This window comes from Amaranthus tricolor, chromosome 4 (assembly GCF_026212465.1).
Source record: "Amaranthus tricolor cultivar Red isolate AtriRed21 chromosome 4, ASM2621246v1, whole genome shotgun sequence".
Taxonomy (NCBI): Eukaryota; Viridiplantae; Streptophyta; class Magnoliopsida; order Caryophyllales; family Amaranthaceae; genus Amaranthus; species Amaranthus tricolor.
Window position 1 is genome coordinate 24,557,523 of NC_080050.1, and position 20,308 is coordinate 24,577,830.

General features: G+C 34.1%; 1 protein-coding gene across 2 annotated transcripts; it reads left to right on the plus strand.

The window, feature by feature from the left end:
* Positions 1-1,742: 1,742 nt before the first annotated feature.
* Positions 1,743-19,918, plus strand: LOC130809918 (uncharacterized). 2 transcript variants are annotated; one of them, XM_057675778.1, is made up of 11 exons: positions 1,743-1,948; positions 5,268-5,515; positions 5,806-5,839; positions 7,248-7,384; positions 12,642-12,708; positions 15,041-15,134; positions 17,582-17,745; positions 18,138-18,184; positions 18,264-18,314; positions 19,012-19,177; positions 19,262-19,918. In XM_057675778.1, exons 1-11 carry the CDS (start codon positions 1,876-1,878, stop codon positions 19,591-19,593), a joined length of 1,413 nt encoding a protein of 470 aa, XP_057531761.1. In that variant the 5' UTR covers positions 1,743-1,875; the 3' UTR covers positions 19,594-19,918. The 2 variants fall into 2 exon arrangements, with proteins under 2 accessions (XP_057531761.1, XP_057531760.1); XM_057675777.1 differs by having other exon boundaries at positions 19,012-19,918.
* The last annotated feature ends 390 nt before the right edge of the window (positions 19,919-20,308 follow it).

Below are 20,308 nucleotides of genomic sequence, written 5' to 3' on the forward strand. Positions count from 1 at the left end.
GGTTGGACTATATTATTAGTACTCCATTCCTTTGAAGTAGCCAAGAGCAATGAATTTTTTTTAAAAGGTGTGAATATTTGGTAATAAATAATAAGAAAAAATAAAAAGAGAATTAAATGAGTGGGTTAAAGGTGAGTTATTGTTTAAAATGTTTACTTATAATATACTTGATGCCCACCGGAAAAGTACTTAAAATGCCTACTTATAATATTTTTAATGCCTATCGAGAAACTTAGCCTACTAGCCCTACTTACCACATCCTTAAAGTCTACTTATAAAATATCTTTAATGTCTAGTTATAATATACCTAATGCCCCTGAGTACTTAAGTACTTATAATATTTTAAATGCATATTTATAATAAATATAATACTTACTGAAAAACTTACTATGTATTTTCTTTTTGGACCAGCCTATCACAAGTATTTGTGATATGTTTTTCTTTTGTTGGATATATCAGTTGCGGTAATGTTAACAAATCTTGCTTCCACATAACAAGATATTCTTCTAATATTTTTACCTTTTATAAAATTCTAATTAAATATTTCATTAAGTTATAAAAAATTTCATTTTGAAAGTTTACTTTTAGTTAGGTCATTTAATTAGCTGTTATGTGATAAACCATATTATCTTAAATTAATTTTTTGCTTTAAATTAATTTTATAAAATTAATTTTTAGTTAGATTCGATTTTCAAGTCATATGAGACCATCTTAATTATGGGGTATTGGGGTGTTTGGCAAATAATTAGTACTTGATTATATTGGCTGATTTTTGATTTTATTGACTGGTTTGACCAACTGATTTTGAACCTGTTGTTATGAGCAACTTGTTAAAAAATTACTTATTCATACCAATAAGTTATTTCAACCAGTTAATTTACTTAACACTAGTTTACAAAACACTACTATTTTACCAAACACTAGAATTAAAATAAGTTAAAATCGTCTAATAAAATTATTAGAAAAATTACCTAGAATAATCATATATTTTAATGATTTTCCTGCAATAATCTCACCTATTGATTAACCATGAATAATCTTAATTTTAGGGGATCTTTATCTAGAGTAAACTTAGGTAACTCGTTGATCTGCTATAGCAAGTTTATTTTAAAAAAAAAGGATAAATTAAAATAAAATATCGAAAAAAATATTAAAAAATGTTAAAAAAAATTTCATGATTTTATTATCATTCAAAATTCTTTATGTAAATTTTCAAAATTTTTTTATCTAATTTTACATTAATTTTCAATTTACTTTTCTGGTTGAATTACCTACTATAGCAGGTCAATGAGTTATCTTTATTTACTCTAGACGAATACCCTAAAGTTAAAATTATTTATGGTTAATCAATATGTGATTATTGTCGAAAAATTATGAAAATCTTGGATTATTCTAGGTAATTTTTCCTAAATTAATTTTACAAACGCCATATGTGTTTTATAAATAAAACAAAAAATTTTTGGAAAAATTACCGTGAATAATACAACCTTTTGTTAATTTTCCTACAATAATACCAACTATTGATTAACCATGAATAATACTAACTTTAAATGGTGTTTTCTTAGAAAATCTCTAACATGTTAAAAATCAAACTATAAGTGATTATTTAACAAAAATAATTGATAATTAGTTAATAAACTAAAATTAAATATTATTTAAAAAAAATTAATAAAAATTATATTATTCACGATAATTTTTCAAAAATTGTTTTATCTATAAATTTAATTATACAACCGGAGTATAATCAATGAGTTGACACTCCTACAATAATTATGTTCTCTATTATCTCCATGTTAATTCATTAATAAGTATTGATCGTCAACATCAACACGAAACACCAACACCAACACCAACGCCGCCGTTGAAAGTTAAGTCATGGCAAGGTTGAGGACTGATAATCCCACATCTCGCCGTATTGTTCGTGCTTTCTTGGATTTTCTTCATTCTGGTCTCTTTCTTTCTCTATCTTTCTGCCTTTTCCTCTTTCACTTTCATTTTGTGTGTCTTTTTTTCTTTTTTTTTTTTTCATGATTTTTGTGGAGATTGTTGTTCTATTTTCATTACTATGATCTCAGTATTTGATAGTAATTCACGGCTAAATACACGCCAATTTGCTTTCCGTGTTTCATCATTGTTGATTGCTAATTTTCGAGCATTGTTATGAATTTCTTCTCCAAATTTTGCATCTTTTTATTTTAAAATAAAAAATGGTGAAGCAGCTTAAAATCAAAAATTGGTAAAGTAAAAATCAAAAACTTGGATTAGTTCATAGATTCTGGACATCCTAAGTGGAGTTCAGTAATGATGGAGGAGAGAGAGTGATGGCGGTTTTGGATGGTGGAGAAGGAGATAGATGTGAATTTTAGGGCTTTGTGGTTTCTGAGGGTGGGAGAAGCTGAAGGTTTTTTTTTATTTTGGTTGTAAATGTTAAAATCTGTAAGTAAGATAAGCTACTTCGATTAGTTTTGTTTTTCCTTGTGGGGTAGGGGAATCTTGGCGCACCAGTTCATAAGTCTCTCCATGTGACCGGAAGGTCATGAGTTCAAAACATGGAAGTAGTTTCTTGCTGGAATACAGGATAGGGTAAGACTTGTCTTCATTAAACCCCTGTGGTGGAACCCTTCCCCGAACTTCTGACCTTTGTTTGTATCATGGTTGGTTATGCTCTCTCTAGAGTGGGCACATTTTTTTGTTATTGTTTCAAGGGAGTTAGTTTTTGTTATTTAGGAATGTTTGTTTGATGAAATTAGTGGCATACAATCCTTAAAAGATGTGTGTTAGTGGCCTAGAACTAGAAGATTAAGTTTGTTTTAGTGATGATTTATGCAGTATTGGGTCAAATATTATGCAAAATCGGTTGAGCCACCGACAAAACCTGATTCAAAGTAGTGTGAGAACAATAAGAAGGATGCAAAGACACTTCTTATCATCCACATTGGGTGATGACATCTTTCTTCGGATATCAGTGTCGGTCGCTATAACGCTCGTGAAATGGATATTGCGGTCAATGAGGCCTATATTTCGGTCGCGGTACATAGAGGGTTGGTGATACTACCTAACTATACGACATGGTGTTTGGTAAGTGGTGTGCGTGTTGGCAAGAAGTAGTTGTTTAGAACCTGTTTAGTGTGTCAGTCCACCTAAGATGGCTAAAATGTGGTAGTCAGTTCCGGTCAGTTCAGGATTAGGTACATTGGGACACATCTACAGCTCTTTAGATCAAGATCAGTTGAAGTAGTCCATCAGATTATGTTCTTGAAAGCTATGTGGAAAATTGATGCGCATTAGTAGTTCCTAATCAAGACACCTGCTGAATTTTATAAATCAGGGATAGGGTTGACCTTAGCTGGTGCAGGCTCACTTGCAAGCCACGTTTGGAGATTCATGAATATAACCTTGATTGCAGCTAATAAAAGAAGACAATTTGTAGTATGACAAAAGTATAATTGTATTAGTTGTGTCTTTTATGTTTTGTTGACTAATTCCTAGTTGTTATGAGTTAGTTATAAAGTAGCTAGGTGTCACATGGCTGGTTAGATAGTTTGCACATGGCTATTTAATATAAAACCTCAGATGTGTATGCTTATGCTTCTAAACATGTTAGGTTAGCTTGCATGCTCTCCTATATAAGAAGGTCCTGGGATAATTTGTAATTCAACTTTTAGTGATTGAAAATAATAAGATTTCTAAGTGATTAGAATCTAGAGAGAGGTGTTCTCTTTCAAGAGGAATTTTAGATGCGTATTCATATCCTATGCTCTTTTTGTGGAGTGAAGTAAAGGGAGTTCATAGCAAAAACCCGTGAAAATCAAATTTAGTGAAGCTTTAATTGTGAGCATGGGGTTAAGGGCTTGATTGCTAAGTGAAGCCAAGAGAGTTTTTCTCCAAGATTAGTTTCATTTGTTCATATCCATAGTCATTTGTGTAATATTCATAAAGAGTCTACTAAATTCTTGCATTCAGTCACTTAGATTGGATTTTGGATTCATTTTCCTAATCCTTGGGTCCATACATGGTGTAACTACAAATATGGGAGATTGTTTCTTTAGCATTCCTTTTTAGTTTGGGGCATTGATATCTAAACTTTTGATTATGCATCTTTATCCCTTTTGGGTGTTCACATGATCATGCTACCTAGATTGGAAAAGAAGTTTACATAATCTGAATTCTTATAGGGTGAAGGCAACTCTCTTCATATGCAATTGCTTGAAAAAGATAAACATTTTCTTAGTACTAAAACAATTTTTTTGGGGTAATAACCTGAGTTTGGGATAGCTTCCCTTCCTTAATTAATGTGGTTAACAAGTGTAATGATAAGTTTCATGCTGCAAATAGTCACACCCTACGTACCATTGGAAACCAATTTACTTCTTCAAGTAACTATGTGATTGCCTGGGCCCTAGAGGCTATGGTAGTTTAGTTTGTGGGAACAACCTTGGCATGAGTACAGTGTGATGCTATAAATGTTAAGGTGTCAACCTAAGTCCCACATCGAGAAAATAAGAAAGTGTGACAAATAAATAGGTGATCCAACTCCATATAAGTATCAAGCCTTAGTTTGATCTTGGGATGGGAGAATTTGGTCTTGGTGACTTGTATCGAGTATCTTATTGACATGGTGCTCAAAGAAGTTGGTTCCGTGCTGAAGCGCGGTGCAAGGAGACAAATTATATCGTTGGAGGATAGACATGAGTGGTGTGGTCCTTGATATGAGGGAGGGGTCGAGAGTCTTCTTGACATGATGGTCAAAGAAGTTGGTTCCGTGTTGAATCGCGGTGCAAGGAGACAAATTTTATCGTTGGAGGATAGGACACGAGTGATGTGGTCCTTGATATGAGGGAGAGATTGTTGAGTATACATCACAAGTCCCACATTGGAAAATTAAGAAAGTGTTGACAAACATATAAATGATCCAACTCCAAATTAGTATGAGGCCTTTTGGGAAGGTGCCCAAAAAAGTTATGCGGTCTAGGCCCGGAAGATATCATACCGATGCGGATCACTCACGGTTAATGGGCACAACAATAATATTATTCCTATTTGATATTCTGGTTATTTTCATCTGAGTCATAAATAGGGGACTTGCAGCTTTGATTGTCGAACATTGTATTTGAATTATGGTCATCAGATTTCCTTTTCTTTCTATGCCGACCTAGAACTTACAATGTTTATAAGAGGATATTCTAGCCTCAAACCCTACTGTCTGTCATTCAGACCTTCATTTCATGTACTTGTCTAATAGTTATATCTTTTTTATTCATTGACAGTTGATCCTGCCCCTGGTGTTGATCATGAGGGTCTTGAAGTTGCCAAAGATTGCTTAACAGAAGTTTTCGGACTTCATCAGTTACCTGAGACTGAGCAACCAGAACCTAATCTATTGTTAAATATTTTTAGTTCAGAGAACGAAAGTCCTGAAACTGAACCCAAAACGAGCCATAATGAGGAGGCCCAGACTGGGCCATCAACACAAAACTCTGCTACGGGCGATTTACCTGGAACGTCAAAAGTTAAGGTATTTACTTTTGTTTTGTGTTGTTTTTTTTTCTTTTCAGGCAAATAATAGCTAGTCATTCTTTCTGTCATGTCCCACTAATTAAAAGGTTTAAACTCCTTTGTGCATTTTTTACTTGAGGATTCGTCTTCACACCCCCCTTCCCTCGTTTTCTCTTATGAATTTTAGGGTTTAGGGTTTCATGAGGGTTGTTGTCCTGTAATAGCTTGTGATCTGATGCCAACAATTTTTGATACTTTTTACAGTTCCTGATTGTTAAGTTAACCTTTTGATGGTATTTGTCATCGTAGGGTGATGTTGGAGTGGAAGAAAATAATGGTACAGGTATCATTTTTATATATTACTGCAATATTATATTCATTTTTTGCTGATGTTCACCTTTGCTTCTCCTTGGTAAGCTAACTGGATATCCTGCTTTTGTCCATCTATGTTATTTGTGGCTTCCTTTACACCAAAGAAATGGCTTGTTTGGTTAGCAATGAAATTGACGGAAGCAAGGGAAGAAGAGGGAAGGGGAATGCAAAAGAGGGAGGGTACTCGTGTACAGTATATGGTTTATTGATAAGGGAAGGAAATGGATCGCTCAAATCTTCTTTCTTTTTTCTCCATATATCCTTGTCAAACAGAAGGGAGAATTGCTCAATCTCTTTTCCCTCACTTGCCTCCTAGTTTTTTGAAAGATGAATTTGAACACTAAGAAGGTCATTGCAGGAGTTTGGAAGTGAAAAACATGTGTAAAGTGAGATATACCTTTGTTCATTCAACTGAAATCTTCATTGTTATGTTAGCAATACTATTGAATCATAGAAACTGTAAATATGTTGATAGTCGCTTAATTGGGAGGTATCTCTTATGGATGTTTATGGATTAGTGTGATGATAATGTGTGCACACTTGTCTGCAGTAATATCAGTATAGATAAATAAAAATAGTATTTGTTCCCCATCTTTCTGTAGTGCCTTGTAATATTTGAAGAAATATTGTATGGAGAGAAATTTGTGTGGACTATGAAAAGTCCTTCAGTGCGAATCTGAATATCTTGACCTTTAAAGACATTCATACCTATGGAACTTGAATAAGGTCGTTCCTTTACATAACGATCACTTTATAACAGATTTTGAGCTTACTTTTCCACAAAACCCCGTTATGTAACCCATGAGTAACGACCATTATAAATTGTTATTTTAACATAGGCATTATAGTCTTTTTTCAAAGTGTATTAGCTTCTGAAAGGAACTTTAATTCATATGTTCTAGAAAACTTGTATCTTTAATTCATATGTTCTAGAAAACTTGTATTATAATTGGATTTTTTACAAGTTAACAATTCAAATTGTGATGTCCACCAAACAATTCCTAACACCTTGAGTTGCCGCGTCGGGAACATCACGATCGTTGCCCCGATCGCAACGACGTCCGCGTTTTTTCTATGTCTATAATCCAATGCAATAGTGTTTCCCACCGAGGTGGCGTTTTGGTCATCACATGTACACAATCTTACCGTTGTGACAACTAAGACATTGTTACCAATTGACCCTTGATTGTCATCCACAAGTTCACATAAATAAGAAGTGCACATGATTTACCTTGCTCCAGTAAATATTTTGTGCTGAAATTTTCTTTGTTCTGCCATCCCTTGTTTTGATTGGGACATTTTTAAACCTTTTTAATAATTTGGAATTTGGATGACTGTCTATATATGAATCCTGTTCTGAATGATGACTGCCTTTGCAGGGTTGTCTAAAGATGAAATTTTTGGGCAATTTTTCGACGCGTTGGAGAAAATTCGCTTCTTTAGGATAACATCAAGTGGAGATGATGACCATGTTTTGCTGGATAGAGCAACATGTTTATTCCATGATGCTGTTAACGTATGACTTCTGACTAGTTTTGCATTTATGTATGCAAGTGAGTAAACTATAAATATGACTGTTTGTGTATGTTGATATGGAAAACATTGTTTGCTACAGTCTCTCTGTACCGTCTAGTAGCACTGTAGCGGTGATGCAGTATGGTTTAAAAGGTGCATATACCTTGAATTTATGATGATGACCTAGTCATTTACCAATCACCAACTTAGATACAAAGCAGTTCCTCTCTGCTGGTCTACCATTTCCCTCCCTTTCAAACTAGCAGCCACCTGATCTACATCGCTGTTGACTGGGCTGTGCTATGCTGGTGTACTGGTTACTCTCTGAGATGCTGGATGCTGTTCTGTGCTTTCCATTGCTATCGCTTCAGACATACGAAACACCTTAAGGAATCTTTTTGTTCTAAGTCTCTAACACCAAATGCACCGATTTGTTTATGCCAACTCACGAGTTGTTAGGTTAACTTCGAATATTATATAAAACAAACAGTCGCAGATATAAAATTTGGTTAAGTGTTATTGCTCCCAACTGTTAAAATCTCCTAAAACACCTATGTGGCGATGAATTGTTGTTGTTGAGACATTCATATGTCATAAATTATGGAGTATTATTTTTGAAAGGTTTTTAATTCTAAAATGAAGAATTATCAATATAGAATGTATATATATATATATATATATATATATATATATATATATATATATATATATATATATATATATATATATATATATATATATATATATATATATATGTATGTATATATATATATATATATATATATATATATATATATATATATATATATATATATATAATCATACTTGTGTTTATTATTGTTTTTTTTAAACAAAGAATTATATGCCAAAGTATGAACTTAAATTTCATCCGTTTGGTTCCCAAGAAAGAAGGGTCAATCAGGATTAGTGATTATAAACCAGTTAGCCTCACCACTAGTTGCTACAAGATTGTGAGTAAGGTTTTTGCTCATAGGCTCAGGTGGCTATCAAAAATACTATTACCCCTTAACAGATCGCTTTTGTAAAGAATTGAAACATTTTGAATGCCATTCTAATTGCTTTCGAAACAATTGAATTCTTACTGAGTGAAGGAGACAAGGGAATGGTTGTGAAGGTGGACTTCGAGTAAGCTTATGCCAGAGTTAACATGCAATTTTAATTGAAGATATTGAATTGCGTGGTTGTGAAGGTGGACTTCAAAAATGCTTATGCCAGATTTAACATGCAATTTTAATTCAAGATAATGAAATGCGAGGGTTTTAGGAATAAATGGTGTAAATGGATGAAAGGTTGCCTAGATTTCTTGTGTTTCTCTATAGTGGTGGATGGACGTCCTAGGGAACTATTCGACACTATAGTGATTTGAGTCAAAAGAATGCCCTATCTCCATTGTTATTTAGGCTAGTAGCAGATGTCCTGAGTAGATTGATCTCTCGTGGAGTTGATAGGGGTTTAATTGATGGTGTTAAGATAGGCAGAAAGGAAGTGGTTTTTAGCCACCTATAATCTGCGCATGATACCATCTTTTTCCTCTTAATTAATAATAGTGTGAACTTTAAGAATACCCTGGAGATCCTCGCTCTTTTTTTAAAGAAACTCTCAAGTCTTAAAATAAATCAATAAATCTATCAGTCTTGAATTGCAGGCTTTCCTGTGGAGAGATGAGCTTTTTGCTAGTGTGAGGTTTCAAACTTTCCTATCATACATTTGGGCTTTCCTTTAGGTTTTTTTCCAAAATCAAAATCTTTTTGGGCTGTGATCATTGAAAAGTTTTCAGAAGACTTGATGGGTGGAAGTCTTACTACTGTTTAGGGGGAAGAATCTTCAGCATTAAATCTTATTTGAATAATATCCCCTCATACTTGTCATTATTTAAGATTCCAGTGAGAGTTAAAAAACAATTAGAGAAGATAATGGGAGATTTGTGGGAAGGGAAAGGTGATGAAAAAAGGACCATCTGGTGGGTTGGCATAAGGTGAACTGGACGATAAAGAATAGGGGACTTGGAATCGACAATCTAGCTGCTAAGAATTGCTCTTTGCTTGGGAAGTGGTTGTGGAGTTATCCTCGAGAAACAAATTCTTTTTAGCATAAGGTTGTGTACATTTGACCCTCCAAACCCCACTCTAGGTGGGAGCCATTTAATGGCATTGGGGTAATGTAATGTATATATGTATGTATTCAACTGTAAGAAAATTCCCAAACATCTTTGCTTCTTTGGTTGACTTTGACTACTAAGTTGCTTAGCTTTGCTCATGATGACTACATTTGAATCACAAAGGTTTAAAGGATTTTTGAATTTCTCCTCCTTTACTTAGATTCGAAATAAGACTGTTTTAAGCTTTCAAGGTTTGTATATGTTTCTCACAGAACAGAAGTTTAAACTTAATGCATAGTCTTTAAATTAGAACCTTCCATTTATTCTAATCTACTCTAATAGTATAAGACTCTTGTAGATTTACTACTTCTATGTGCACTAAAGTTGTACATCAACAAACTACATTTATTCGATAAATTAGAAATAAAAAGCTACAATTATTCAAGAGGCAATAAACAAAGGACATGATGAAACTTTCTATCAATTAATCCATCACCACCAATATAAAATAGCTTATACTTTCCACACCTAAGCTTTAATTTCTCTCTTTATGGTTTATCATTTGCTTTTAATTTCATAATAAACAAACACAAAATTGGATTGTGTTCTAAATTTTTGGGGGGTGGTTTTGAGATGAATCGGAGGGCAGCAGAATTTTAAGTTGTTTGGTAAGAAAAAAAAGGAAAAAGAGAAGAAAGAGAGAAAAAGGATTGGATATTCTAGCTGATTTGAGTACAACAACACTCCTCAAGTACTGATTGATATTTCATAAAAGGCTTGATTACAACAATTATTTGCTCAGCTAAATATAGAACTTCTAGGTAAGCACTACATCCTTCTATAGAAATTCTAAGTGCTAAATAGTAGACTATGTACAAGGTCGGACTAACAAATTGTCATAACAAAAAGCCAAGTACACTGTCCTATTTGTTATAGTAGAATTATTCTTTCTGTCCAGCTGGCATTTGAGGAGATTCTTGTGTTGTGTCAGCCTTCTTAGTACGTCTGGAATATGTTGGCATCTTCTTCCCCTGATGTAGCATCACAAGTTTAGCCAGAGGTAAAAAAGGGGGTGGTTTGGTGGGTGGTGGCTAGGCTAGGGTAAGGGCTAAGGTGGGAAGAGGGGATGGTGGTGGTAGAAAGGGTGGAGGGAGCTAGTGAGGTGAGTTAGGATTTCTTTTTCATTTTCATGTTTTAAGTTTTTGAAATCGAAAAATGAAAATACTAATGATTTTTAAACCAAAAAAAGCAATAAGGTCACATTTGAAAAAAGTTTAAATAATACAAGGGTACCATTGAGAATCCAAATACTTAGGAGTATCATTGATGAAGTGCTAAAACACCGGGTATCATTGATTACTTTGTCTTAGTTTTGGCTTCCTCTTTATTTTGCAATATTATCTTCTTTCACATTTTCTTAAAGCTAAGTAACATTTTTCATTTTCTTATTGCGACTTTAATTCCTAATTTCACTATATTGTGCCCCTTTTTTTTACTACAGTACCGTACCGCATTCGATTCTTTTAAAATGTCCACAGTTGTGCGAATAGCACAACTCTTCATTATTGTGCAAGTTGTCGCTTGTTCTATGAGCTCTTGTTGCAAATACTTCACATTTGAGGAAGATCCCGCATTGCTAAAATAGTGTGTTGTAGATGTATATAATGCTTGATGGATAATCCTCTTAATACCATATGGTTTTGGGAAAAGAGTGAAACTCGTCATGTGTTGTATGCAAGTCAACGCTCATGACCCGTGGGTTTGTGGGCCAGAGCCCATGGGTGCCCTGTGGGTGTGTCCACACGAATGGGTTCACGGAATGATTATGTGACGAATTGTCACGGCCTTACAACTCCTACGACTCTATTTTAGCGAAAAATATAACATCCCTTCTTTTAGGTTCCACACTTTCCACTTTGTTATACTTTTTCAAAAAAAATTAATTTATGCATGAGGGTTGATTGCGTAAGCATTATGAGTTTGTAGTGGTAGACTACATATTCGTCTTGTATGGACCTTACACGCAACAACTGCTATCATTTTTCGTAGTCAATAAGTAATAAATTAGTGTAGCATGTTCTCTAACTCAGTAAGTAAATTATTTTCACACCTTTTATACGACGTGTTAAGTACCTATAAATCGTATTCTCGTGCTACATTTACATAAGCTCCTCCTCTTCATTTCTCGTTTCATATCCAAAGTTATCATGGACACTCTCAATGTCACTTTTGTGTCGACTTTGCATCACCCATCTAGCTCCTCCAAAAAATTTCTTGAGTGCTTAACTTGCTCGCATGAAGGACGCATATTTATTGATGACATTCAACATTACCCTCGTAATTTTAGAATTTATTTTACGTAGTTGTATCACATCACATCACATCAGTTGCTAACTAACCATCCATCCTAATTCCAAATTTGTTTCTCTTCTTATCTTGCCCTAGATAGCACTATTTGGATATTGTCTTCCCTCTCAAGAAACTCTTAGCTTCTCCACTAATTTAATTGCTCTCTAGTTTGTAAATTGTGAAGAGTGTTAATCTTACATTTTCATAATATCATCAAGCTCCAAGTACTTTTGTTTAAAAGTTCTGATATTTCAACATGTCAATCTTAGCTTAGATTAAGTTTCATGGTCTCTTATCCCTAATACCTAATAAAATTTTCTCGTTCAGCGCCACTTTTGGAAGATGTGGCATCATGAAGACAAGAAAAATACTACAACAATTTCTTTTTAGTTCCAACAGTTCCCATTAAGTAAAACATCACTGTAGTTACTTTTTTTTTTTTAATTTTGGTTAGTTACCCTCACTTTCTTTGTCTCCTCTCGTTTCTATCATTTGAAGCCTTTCTTTCAAGTCTCTATCTGTCTTAGTATGTGTGCAATCATTTGGTTAGAACTTGAAACTAAAATGATAAAAGAGGAAGTATTTTCTAGTTTGTGTTATTGGTTAAGAGTTGGGATTTTAATTTTATTAATATTGGTTTTTTTTTTTCTATGTTATTTCCTTATATCCATTTATTGGTGGTGCTATTTATTTGAATATCAATTGTGCATATGCATTTAAAAGTATTTGCTTGTCTAAATTTTTTTCATCTAAGATCTTTGCTTTACATAGGATCTATTCTTTTTTGTAGGAGATAGAAAGATCAGGATGTACAATACTTAATCGAAAAAACTTGGCTGATGCTTTGAAAGTATTAGGTAACAATCAAAAACTACATCTTTTCATTTATTTGGACTTGTATATGGCAATATAATATGATGTGTGATGAGATTTACTAGCATATCAAAAAACCAATTTGGATTTAGAAAAAATTATTGTGAATAATACAAACTTTTTGTTAATTTTCCCTACAATAATACCAACTTTTGATTAACCATAAATAATACCAACTTAGGGGTGTGTTTTCTTAGAATAATACCAACTTTTGTTCAATCATTAATTTACCTTTGTTTTTTTTTTCAAATAGTCTACTATAAATAAAAGTTAGTATTATTCAAGGCAAACACCCCTTAAGTTGGTATTGTACTCCCTCTAATTCTTTTTAGTTGTCCCATTTAGTTTTGTTACACCATCCAATACACTAATCCAATTCAAAATATTTCTAATTATGCATAATTAAAAATTATAAAAATTTGGTATTAATAAAATCTATATTGAAACGAATCAAACAAGATTCCACTTGACTATATTTTGACATTTAGATTAAGAATGAAATATAAATTAATAGTGATCGATGAATAATGTCAAAAAACTAAATGGACAACTTAAAAAAATTGGAGGGAGTATTATTTATGGTTAATCAAAAGTTGGTACTATTGTAGGGAAATCATTTAAAGTTTTATTTTATTATTCACGGTAACTTTTTTCCTTGGATTTACGCTAAAAATATTTTTGATGGGAGCAATCCATGTGATGAGTCATGAGAGAATTGTTGGAGTATTATAGGGTTAGAATAAAGGAACTGCACATGATTTTTATCGGCTTTCACTAAGCTTTGTTCGCAAACCCTTTTCTTTTTGTGGTGGTTTTAAATAAGATGACTCAACTATTATATGGAGATTGATTTGGTGCATGTTGTTTGCTTACGACATCACTTTAGTAGATAAGTGTAATGGAATGGATTTGAGGCCACTACAAGGTTATGGGACTTTGTTCCATATCGATTGTATGGGCAAATACTGTGGGGTTTATAGAGTAAAGGAGCTCTCTCACCTACCAGGCTAGTTTTTTAGGTGAGTTCTCTTGTTTATTCTATATCAATGGTATCAAAGCTGACTCAGAGTGGTGGCCTACGGAGTGTTGACCTAGGTTAAGCTAGCCATGACCAACACAGTTGTGACCAACAAGGATCCAACTCGGAGTGGTTGCCTAGGTTAAACCGCCCGTGACCAACGAGGACGTTAGAACTTATGGGGGTTCGAATGTGAATGGAATGGATTTGAGGCCATTATAAGGTTATGGGACTTTTTCACACATTGGTTAGATGGGCAACTAATGTGGAGTTTATATAGTAAATTGGATCTCTCACCTACTAGGCTAGTCTTTTGGGTGAATTTTCTTGTTTCTTCTATAACAATGAGACCGGAGAAGAGATAAATGCTAAATTAGAACGATGGAGATAAGAGGAGTCACAAAGAGTTTAAATTCAGTAGGAGTAAGACAAAGTACATGAAGTGTCATTGAAATGATATTATTAGATACACTTTAAAGTTGGAAGATAAAGCATTCGCTCCAAGTGAATGCTTCAAATGTATCTAGTTTCATCTTCTTGAGTAGTGAGAATATTCACCTGGATGATGATGCATGGGATCAAGTGCGGCTGGAAAAAATAGAGAGCAATAATTGAGATATTTTTTGATTGATTTGCGCCCGTAATTCTTAAGAGGTCATTAAACAACACTACTATATGGATCAAAAGAGCTTTCGGGAATATTATTGTTATAAGATGGGGGTATCTGAAATACATATGCTTAGATTAATGAGTGGACATACTTTGAATGATGCAACTCGAAACAGAGATATAATAAAAGGTTCGGACAACAAAACAGAATCATTTAAGGTGTTTATGACAGTGTGTTGGCGAACTGGTAATGAAGATTGGAAAGTTAGGGGATTTAAAAAAAGCGAGGAAAATTGAAGATGACATGGAGGGAGGGAGTTGAAAAGCATGTGAAGAATCCAAATTTACATGTTAAGATGATGGATGATTGAAATGAAGGTAGAAGGAGAATTCATGCATGCGATTGATTTTATTGGTTTATGTTGTTCCAACTTTTTTGGATTAAGGCTTTATGATTTTTGTATGCTGTTATAAGAATTATTTGTATGAATCCTGCGTTATTACATACGCTACATTGTATTTCGGCCACTGAAAATTTATTTCATTCACCTTACTTTATTTTGAAAATCAGTTTTTATATGTTACGTACGTAATTTGCATATCGAGTCATCATGTGGGGAGAAAATAGTTATGTGCTTAGTTTTAGCTAAGAATATTTTAACTAATTATTCATGTTGTTTTGGTGTCAGGCAACAAAGCAATGGAATCTAATTATGCGGATGCTATTGAGCGATATACTTGTGCTATTGCACTTTTTGAAAATGCAGTCTACTACTGTAATAGGTAAATCACTGGCTCCTATTATTCTTGTCAATTTTTCTTCGGTAATATGCATCTTTTTGGTCACTTTGCTGTTCCATAGGTCTTTCCTTGTTTACAAAGTAGCTCTTTCCTGATTTACTAAGGATCCTTAATAAAGACTGCTGAATACTATAATTACTTCAAGGTTATACGTTCTGAGGACTCTTTACAACTCCAATGCACGAAAGCTATATCCATCCAAGCAAGGAAACTGTACATTGAGTTTAACTACATACTAAACTCTAGTATAAAGATTTTTATCCATGAGCATTATTAGCTCTTATTACACGTAAAGGAGCTCAAGTAGCCTCCTAATTAAATTCTCTACATCCTCCCAATAAAGTTTGGTCTTCTTCTGCATCCTAGGATTCTTTAACGTAACTAGATGAGTTAAATAAAATCTTATTAAAATTGAAAATTAAGCTAAAGTGGCTGATTATGGACAACCTTAGTAAAACCCAACATTGTCTTCAATGAGGCCTTGAATTCACAGCTCGTAACTCCTATTTGATGCTTGTAACTCCTATATTGAAATTGTTCATTTAGTGCTTCATTGCTTGATTCTCCTTAATTCCAACGCTTCTCAGAACCCCTCTTTGTAACCGTCATCTACCAAATAATGAGCTGATGACTTAAATAACCGTAACGTCAATGAACAATTTGGTGTTTCCCTTGAATTCCGTCTTCGTACTTATGCTTGTATGATCACTTAAAGAGTAAGACTTAACTCTTGCAACTCCTTTATAGATGCTTAGCCCTAGGTGCTCTTCTTATTAGCATGGCCTTTTGGGATCCTATCATCAAGAAGTTCTAGAAAAGGTTTGCAAGATGGAAATCCGAGCTTTTCTTTGAAGGAATTCAGCCGAGTCTGCAGAAGAACTTTTTTAAACAGAAATCTTTTTCTTGTACAGTTGTACCTATCTTTTTGCTTACTTTTTCTGTTACTAAATTATAGGAGAGATAAGAGTTTGGGAAATTGTATCCTTGAGTTAACTAGGAGAATGAGAAGGAATCTGATTGGGTGGATTAGAGTGAGGTTTGTTTCTTGAAACATGGGTGTTCTTGTGTAACACTATTTCAGCTGAATCAACAGATCTTTATAGGATGGCATTCTTCATAAAAGCAATTGGGCTTGTGGTGCTGTCATCAAATGGTAACCTAGTACTTCGGAAGTTTGGTGCTCATCCTTTTCCAAATTTGTTAATGACGGGTAGATTCCATGGTATGGCTGTGTGGTAAACATCTTTTCTGTGAGGATTCCTGCATAGTTGATGGGTTGATTTCCTGAACTTGCCTTAAAAGATCATTTAGAGGTCTCAGGGTCTAAGGCCCCTCGTTATGCATTATTTCTTTGCATGAGTGCAAAGGGGAACACCCCTATTTCTCAACAATCAATAAGCTCGAATATTAAACTTTTTATTCTTTTTGGGGTATATGCAGCCTTTACTTTCTATAAATGTAATGAGGAATCAGCCAATTATGACTTCTCTGATGAATTTGTTTGTTGTGATACTTGAGTTTGTCTGAGTTTGAAATTAGTTTTTTGAAACTTGATGAAGGGAATGATTTATGTTTTTTTGTAAAATGAGGCTGAAATAGGTTGAAATGCAGAAAATTTTTGGAAGCTAGTTTTATCGTCAAAATTATCTTGCATAATAAGAATGTTGGTGCCAAGCACTCATCATGTAAATCAGACTTTATTCCTTCATCTTGCGGATTACAAATTAACAAGATCTATTATCCAAGACGTTAAGCTCTTGAATTCTGGTATATTGGTCCTAGATATCAGAGACTGGTTCTCGCAACATGCAAAATAAAGTTCTTGTTAGTACTAGTGTGATTTCTAACAAGATCTTTTTGTGAAAGTAACTTTTAAAGACGGATCTATCAGTTGTAATTATACCGTCTAATGAATTTAACTCGTAATAAATGAAATGGTCATGTTTAATTTTACTAATAACAGTAATAAATGATGCTTATATTGTGATGGAGGTTGAGTTTTTGAGGGCATGATTTTTCTTTAAACTCTGGACCATTTCTTTAAGTTGATAACCCATTGGGTTCCTTAAATAATAATAATAATCTCTTTTTACTAGCAAAAAGAAAAATATTTGAGAGAATGAAATGTATGTTTCATGTTTAAAATTTGTTTACAATGTGTCACTAGAGGTGTTCACAACAGACCCAACGACACGATATTTACCCGACCTTATAAACGAACTCTACTTAACTCGACTTCAAAATAAATTTAAAATTATGTAAAAAATCAATGTGGACACAAAACCCAAAACATGTGATCCGAAATGGACCCGATGACCCAAATGAACACCTCTAGTGTCAACCTTGCGGTGTATGAAGTTTTCGCATTTTGGTCAGCTCTTCCTTTGGAAATTTGTTGGATCCCTTTCATACTCTTTTGGATATTGCAGGGCAGCTGCTTATACTCAGATGCACAAATATGATGAAGCCATTAAAGATTGTCTCAAGGCCATTGAAATTGACCCAAATTATGGTAAGGCGTACAGTCGATTGGGTCTTGCTTACTATGCCCAGGGAAAGTATAGTGATGCAATCAATAAAGGTTTTAGAAAAGGTCAGTGTGTTGTCTTTCTCTATCTTGATACTCACAATTTGATGGCTGAGAAACTGTATACCTTCAGTTTTGGAGATTTCACTGTGTTTTCAACTGAGTTAAGCAAAATGCTAAAAAGTAGAAAACCCTTTTCCCTTGATTCTTTCCTCAAGAAAGTTCCTCTTAGGATTACCCTAGCTTAACTCTGTTAGTACAAGAAGCGAGTAATTCCATATCCCCTGACTAATAGGGACATAAAGTTGCTCTAATCCTACCGGAGCCTTCTATATATTAAGAGATATAACTATATTATGATTTGATAAATCATAAAAAATATCCTTCCTACTTTTTATCTATATATTAGTTGAATAAATACTTTGGATCTCACATCTTCTATCTTGTCACTTGTGCAGCATTGGAATTGGATCCGAATAATGATGCTGTCAAAGAAAATATTCGGGTTCGTATGTTAATAGTTACACTTGTTTCATATTGCCACAATTGTCTTGCTCTCTTATTTTGTCTGTTATCATCTAAAGGTAGCGGAGCAGAAATTGAATGAAGAACAAGAGCAAAGACGTGGGAATCAGGTATTGTTTCAGCTTTGTCTGTTATCATCTTGATTATTTTGTCACTGATGATTATTTTTCCTAGTTTAAAGCCATGGAAGCTAACACGTGATTTCTCCCAAAATAATGAAAGCTAGCTATTAAAAAAGGTGGCTGCAAAGAAGGTTTACCTTCATTTGTGCATTGTTACAGAGTTTAATTAAGTTAGATTTACGATCTAATCTTTCAAGATTGCCCATTATGCTGGGGCGATTGTAAAGAAAACCAGTCTTTTTGAAAACATGGCTTGCCATAATCATAATCAAACATTATAACATGTCACATTGTAGTTAGTTAGTGTTTAGAAGTGAATTTGGTTCTGCTTGATTCTTACATGACAGTTGACCTATCAACAGTGACTAGTACGTGATACTCACTGAATTACCCTGCCCAAGCCCAATTTTGTATCCGATGTTTGACCACCTTATCATAAACTGAACCAAATTTCACGGTTAAGTTTAGATAATGTTGAACCAAATGCAACCATAGTGCCTCTCTACGAAAAGAAAAGTAGCTGAACCGAAGAGGAGCTCAGCTAGAAAAGATCAGATGGCTTCTCTTAACGTGTTAGCTAAATATATATAATTAAAGGGTAATTTCTGTTAAGAGTAACAGTGGACATATTGCGTCTTTGCTGCATGTTCTGCAAGATGGTGTTAATTCTTCTCATTTTTACCAGGATTCAAGGAACCATTATAGCGGAACATCGGGAAACCAGAGTGCACCTCATCCATTTGCTTCCTTTTCATTTGATCCTAGTACAATTCCTGCCAATTTCGCAAGCATGTTCAGCAACATGGCAGGAAGTGAATCACACAACCAGAACGGCCAGGGCAGGCCGGCAGGTAATCAGGAAACACATATCCCATTTGTATCTAGTACTAATGCTATTCCGGCAGATATTGCTAGCATGTTCATGAACACGACAGGAAATGGTACATTTCAAGGGCAGGGTGCTCAGAGTGAGCAAAATGGTGAAAATGGAGCTCATCCATTCTCAAATTTTGCAAGTATGTTCATGAATATGGCCGGAAATGGATCTCAAGGACAAAATACTCAGGGCCAACCTCAAGGAAGAAACAATGCACGTGATGATCCAGGGATAGGACTCGGAGGTGGCACAAGCTTTAGTTTCAACTTTAACGATGTAGCACCCGAGGAATTAAATAGGACAGTCCGCTCAATGATGGGAATGTTCTCTAGAGAACCTCAAGGAGATCAACAGAATAATAATGGTGATGGAAGATCTGCCTCAAGATAAACTACTGGAAATCTCTCGGTTTTGGTCATTTCCAATTCTCGATCATTTTCGAAGTTGCACAACTAGTATACGTTACCTCTAATCCTTTTCAATCATTTGTACATATGATTATTGTCTATTGTAGTTTGTACGAGTTTTGTACATTGCTGATTAAAACAAAAAACTGTGGAAAATCATAGCATGATGAATTATGCTCTTGTTTACATACTCTACTTAGTAGTTGAACTGTAAAACAGAAAACAAAAGGGTCAGCTTGTTTGTGAGCCTCAAATAACTCTGCAAGTTGTCAGACCGAGTTAATATGATAAGTGACCTGTTCTCATCCTTAGCAAGTGGCTCTGTCTGAGCCTATCTTATGTGGGGGTCAAATTGTTTATGCATTTGAGGTGTTTGGTAATAACTTATTAGACAAATTCAGCTTTTTTCGACATAAAGAGATAGGTGGATGGTCAAACAATCTTTTGTTGATGTTTAGTAAATTAGATAGTTGAAATAACTTATTGTTATGAATAAATTGTCTTTGAATAAGCTGCTTTTGGTTGCGTGTTTAAAATTAGACGGTTTTCCACTTGATTAAATTAGCTAGTTAAATAAATCGCTTCGATCATCTATTAGTTGTGAGTCATTTATCATTGCCTATGCAATTTTTCACTTATGTTCAGATAAAAAGAAATAAATAGAGGAAGATTAAGAGATGAACTTTCCTTCCTTTAAA

Excerpts from the sequence above, each read along its gene's own strand:
- LOC130809918 (XM_057675777.1), top strand. The coding sequence starts at position 1,876 with ATGGCAAGGTTGAGGACTGATAATCCCACATCTCGCCGTATTGTTCGT. Across the intron at positions 12,709-15,040 it reads TGATGCTTTGAAAGTATTAG|GCAACAAAGCAATGGAATCT; the intron begins GTAACAATCAAA and ends TTTTGGTGTCAG. Across the intron at positions 17,746-18,137 it reads CAATAAAGGTTTTAGAAAAG|CATTGGAATTGGATCCGAAT; the intron begins GTCAGTGTGTTG and ends TCACTTGTGCAG.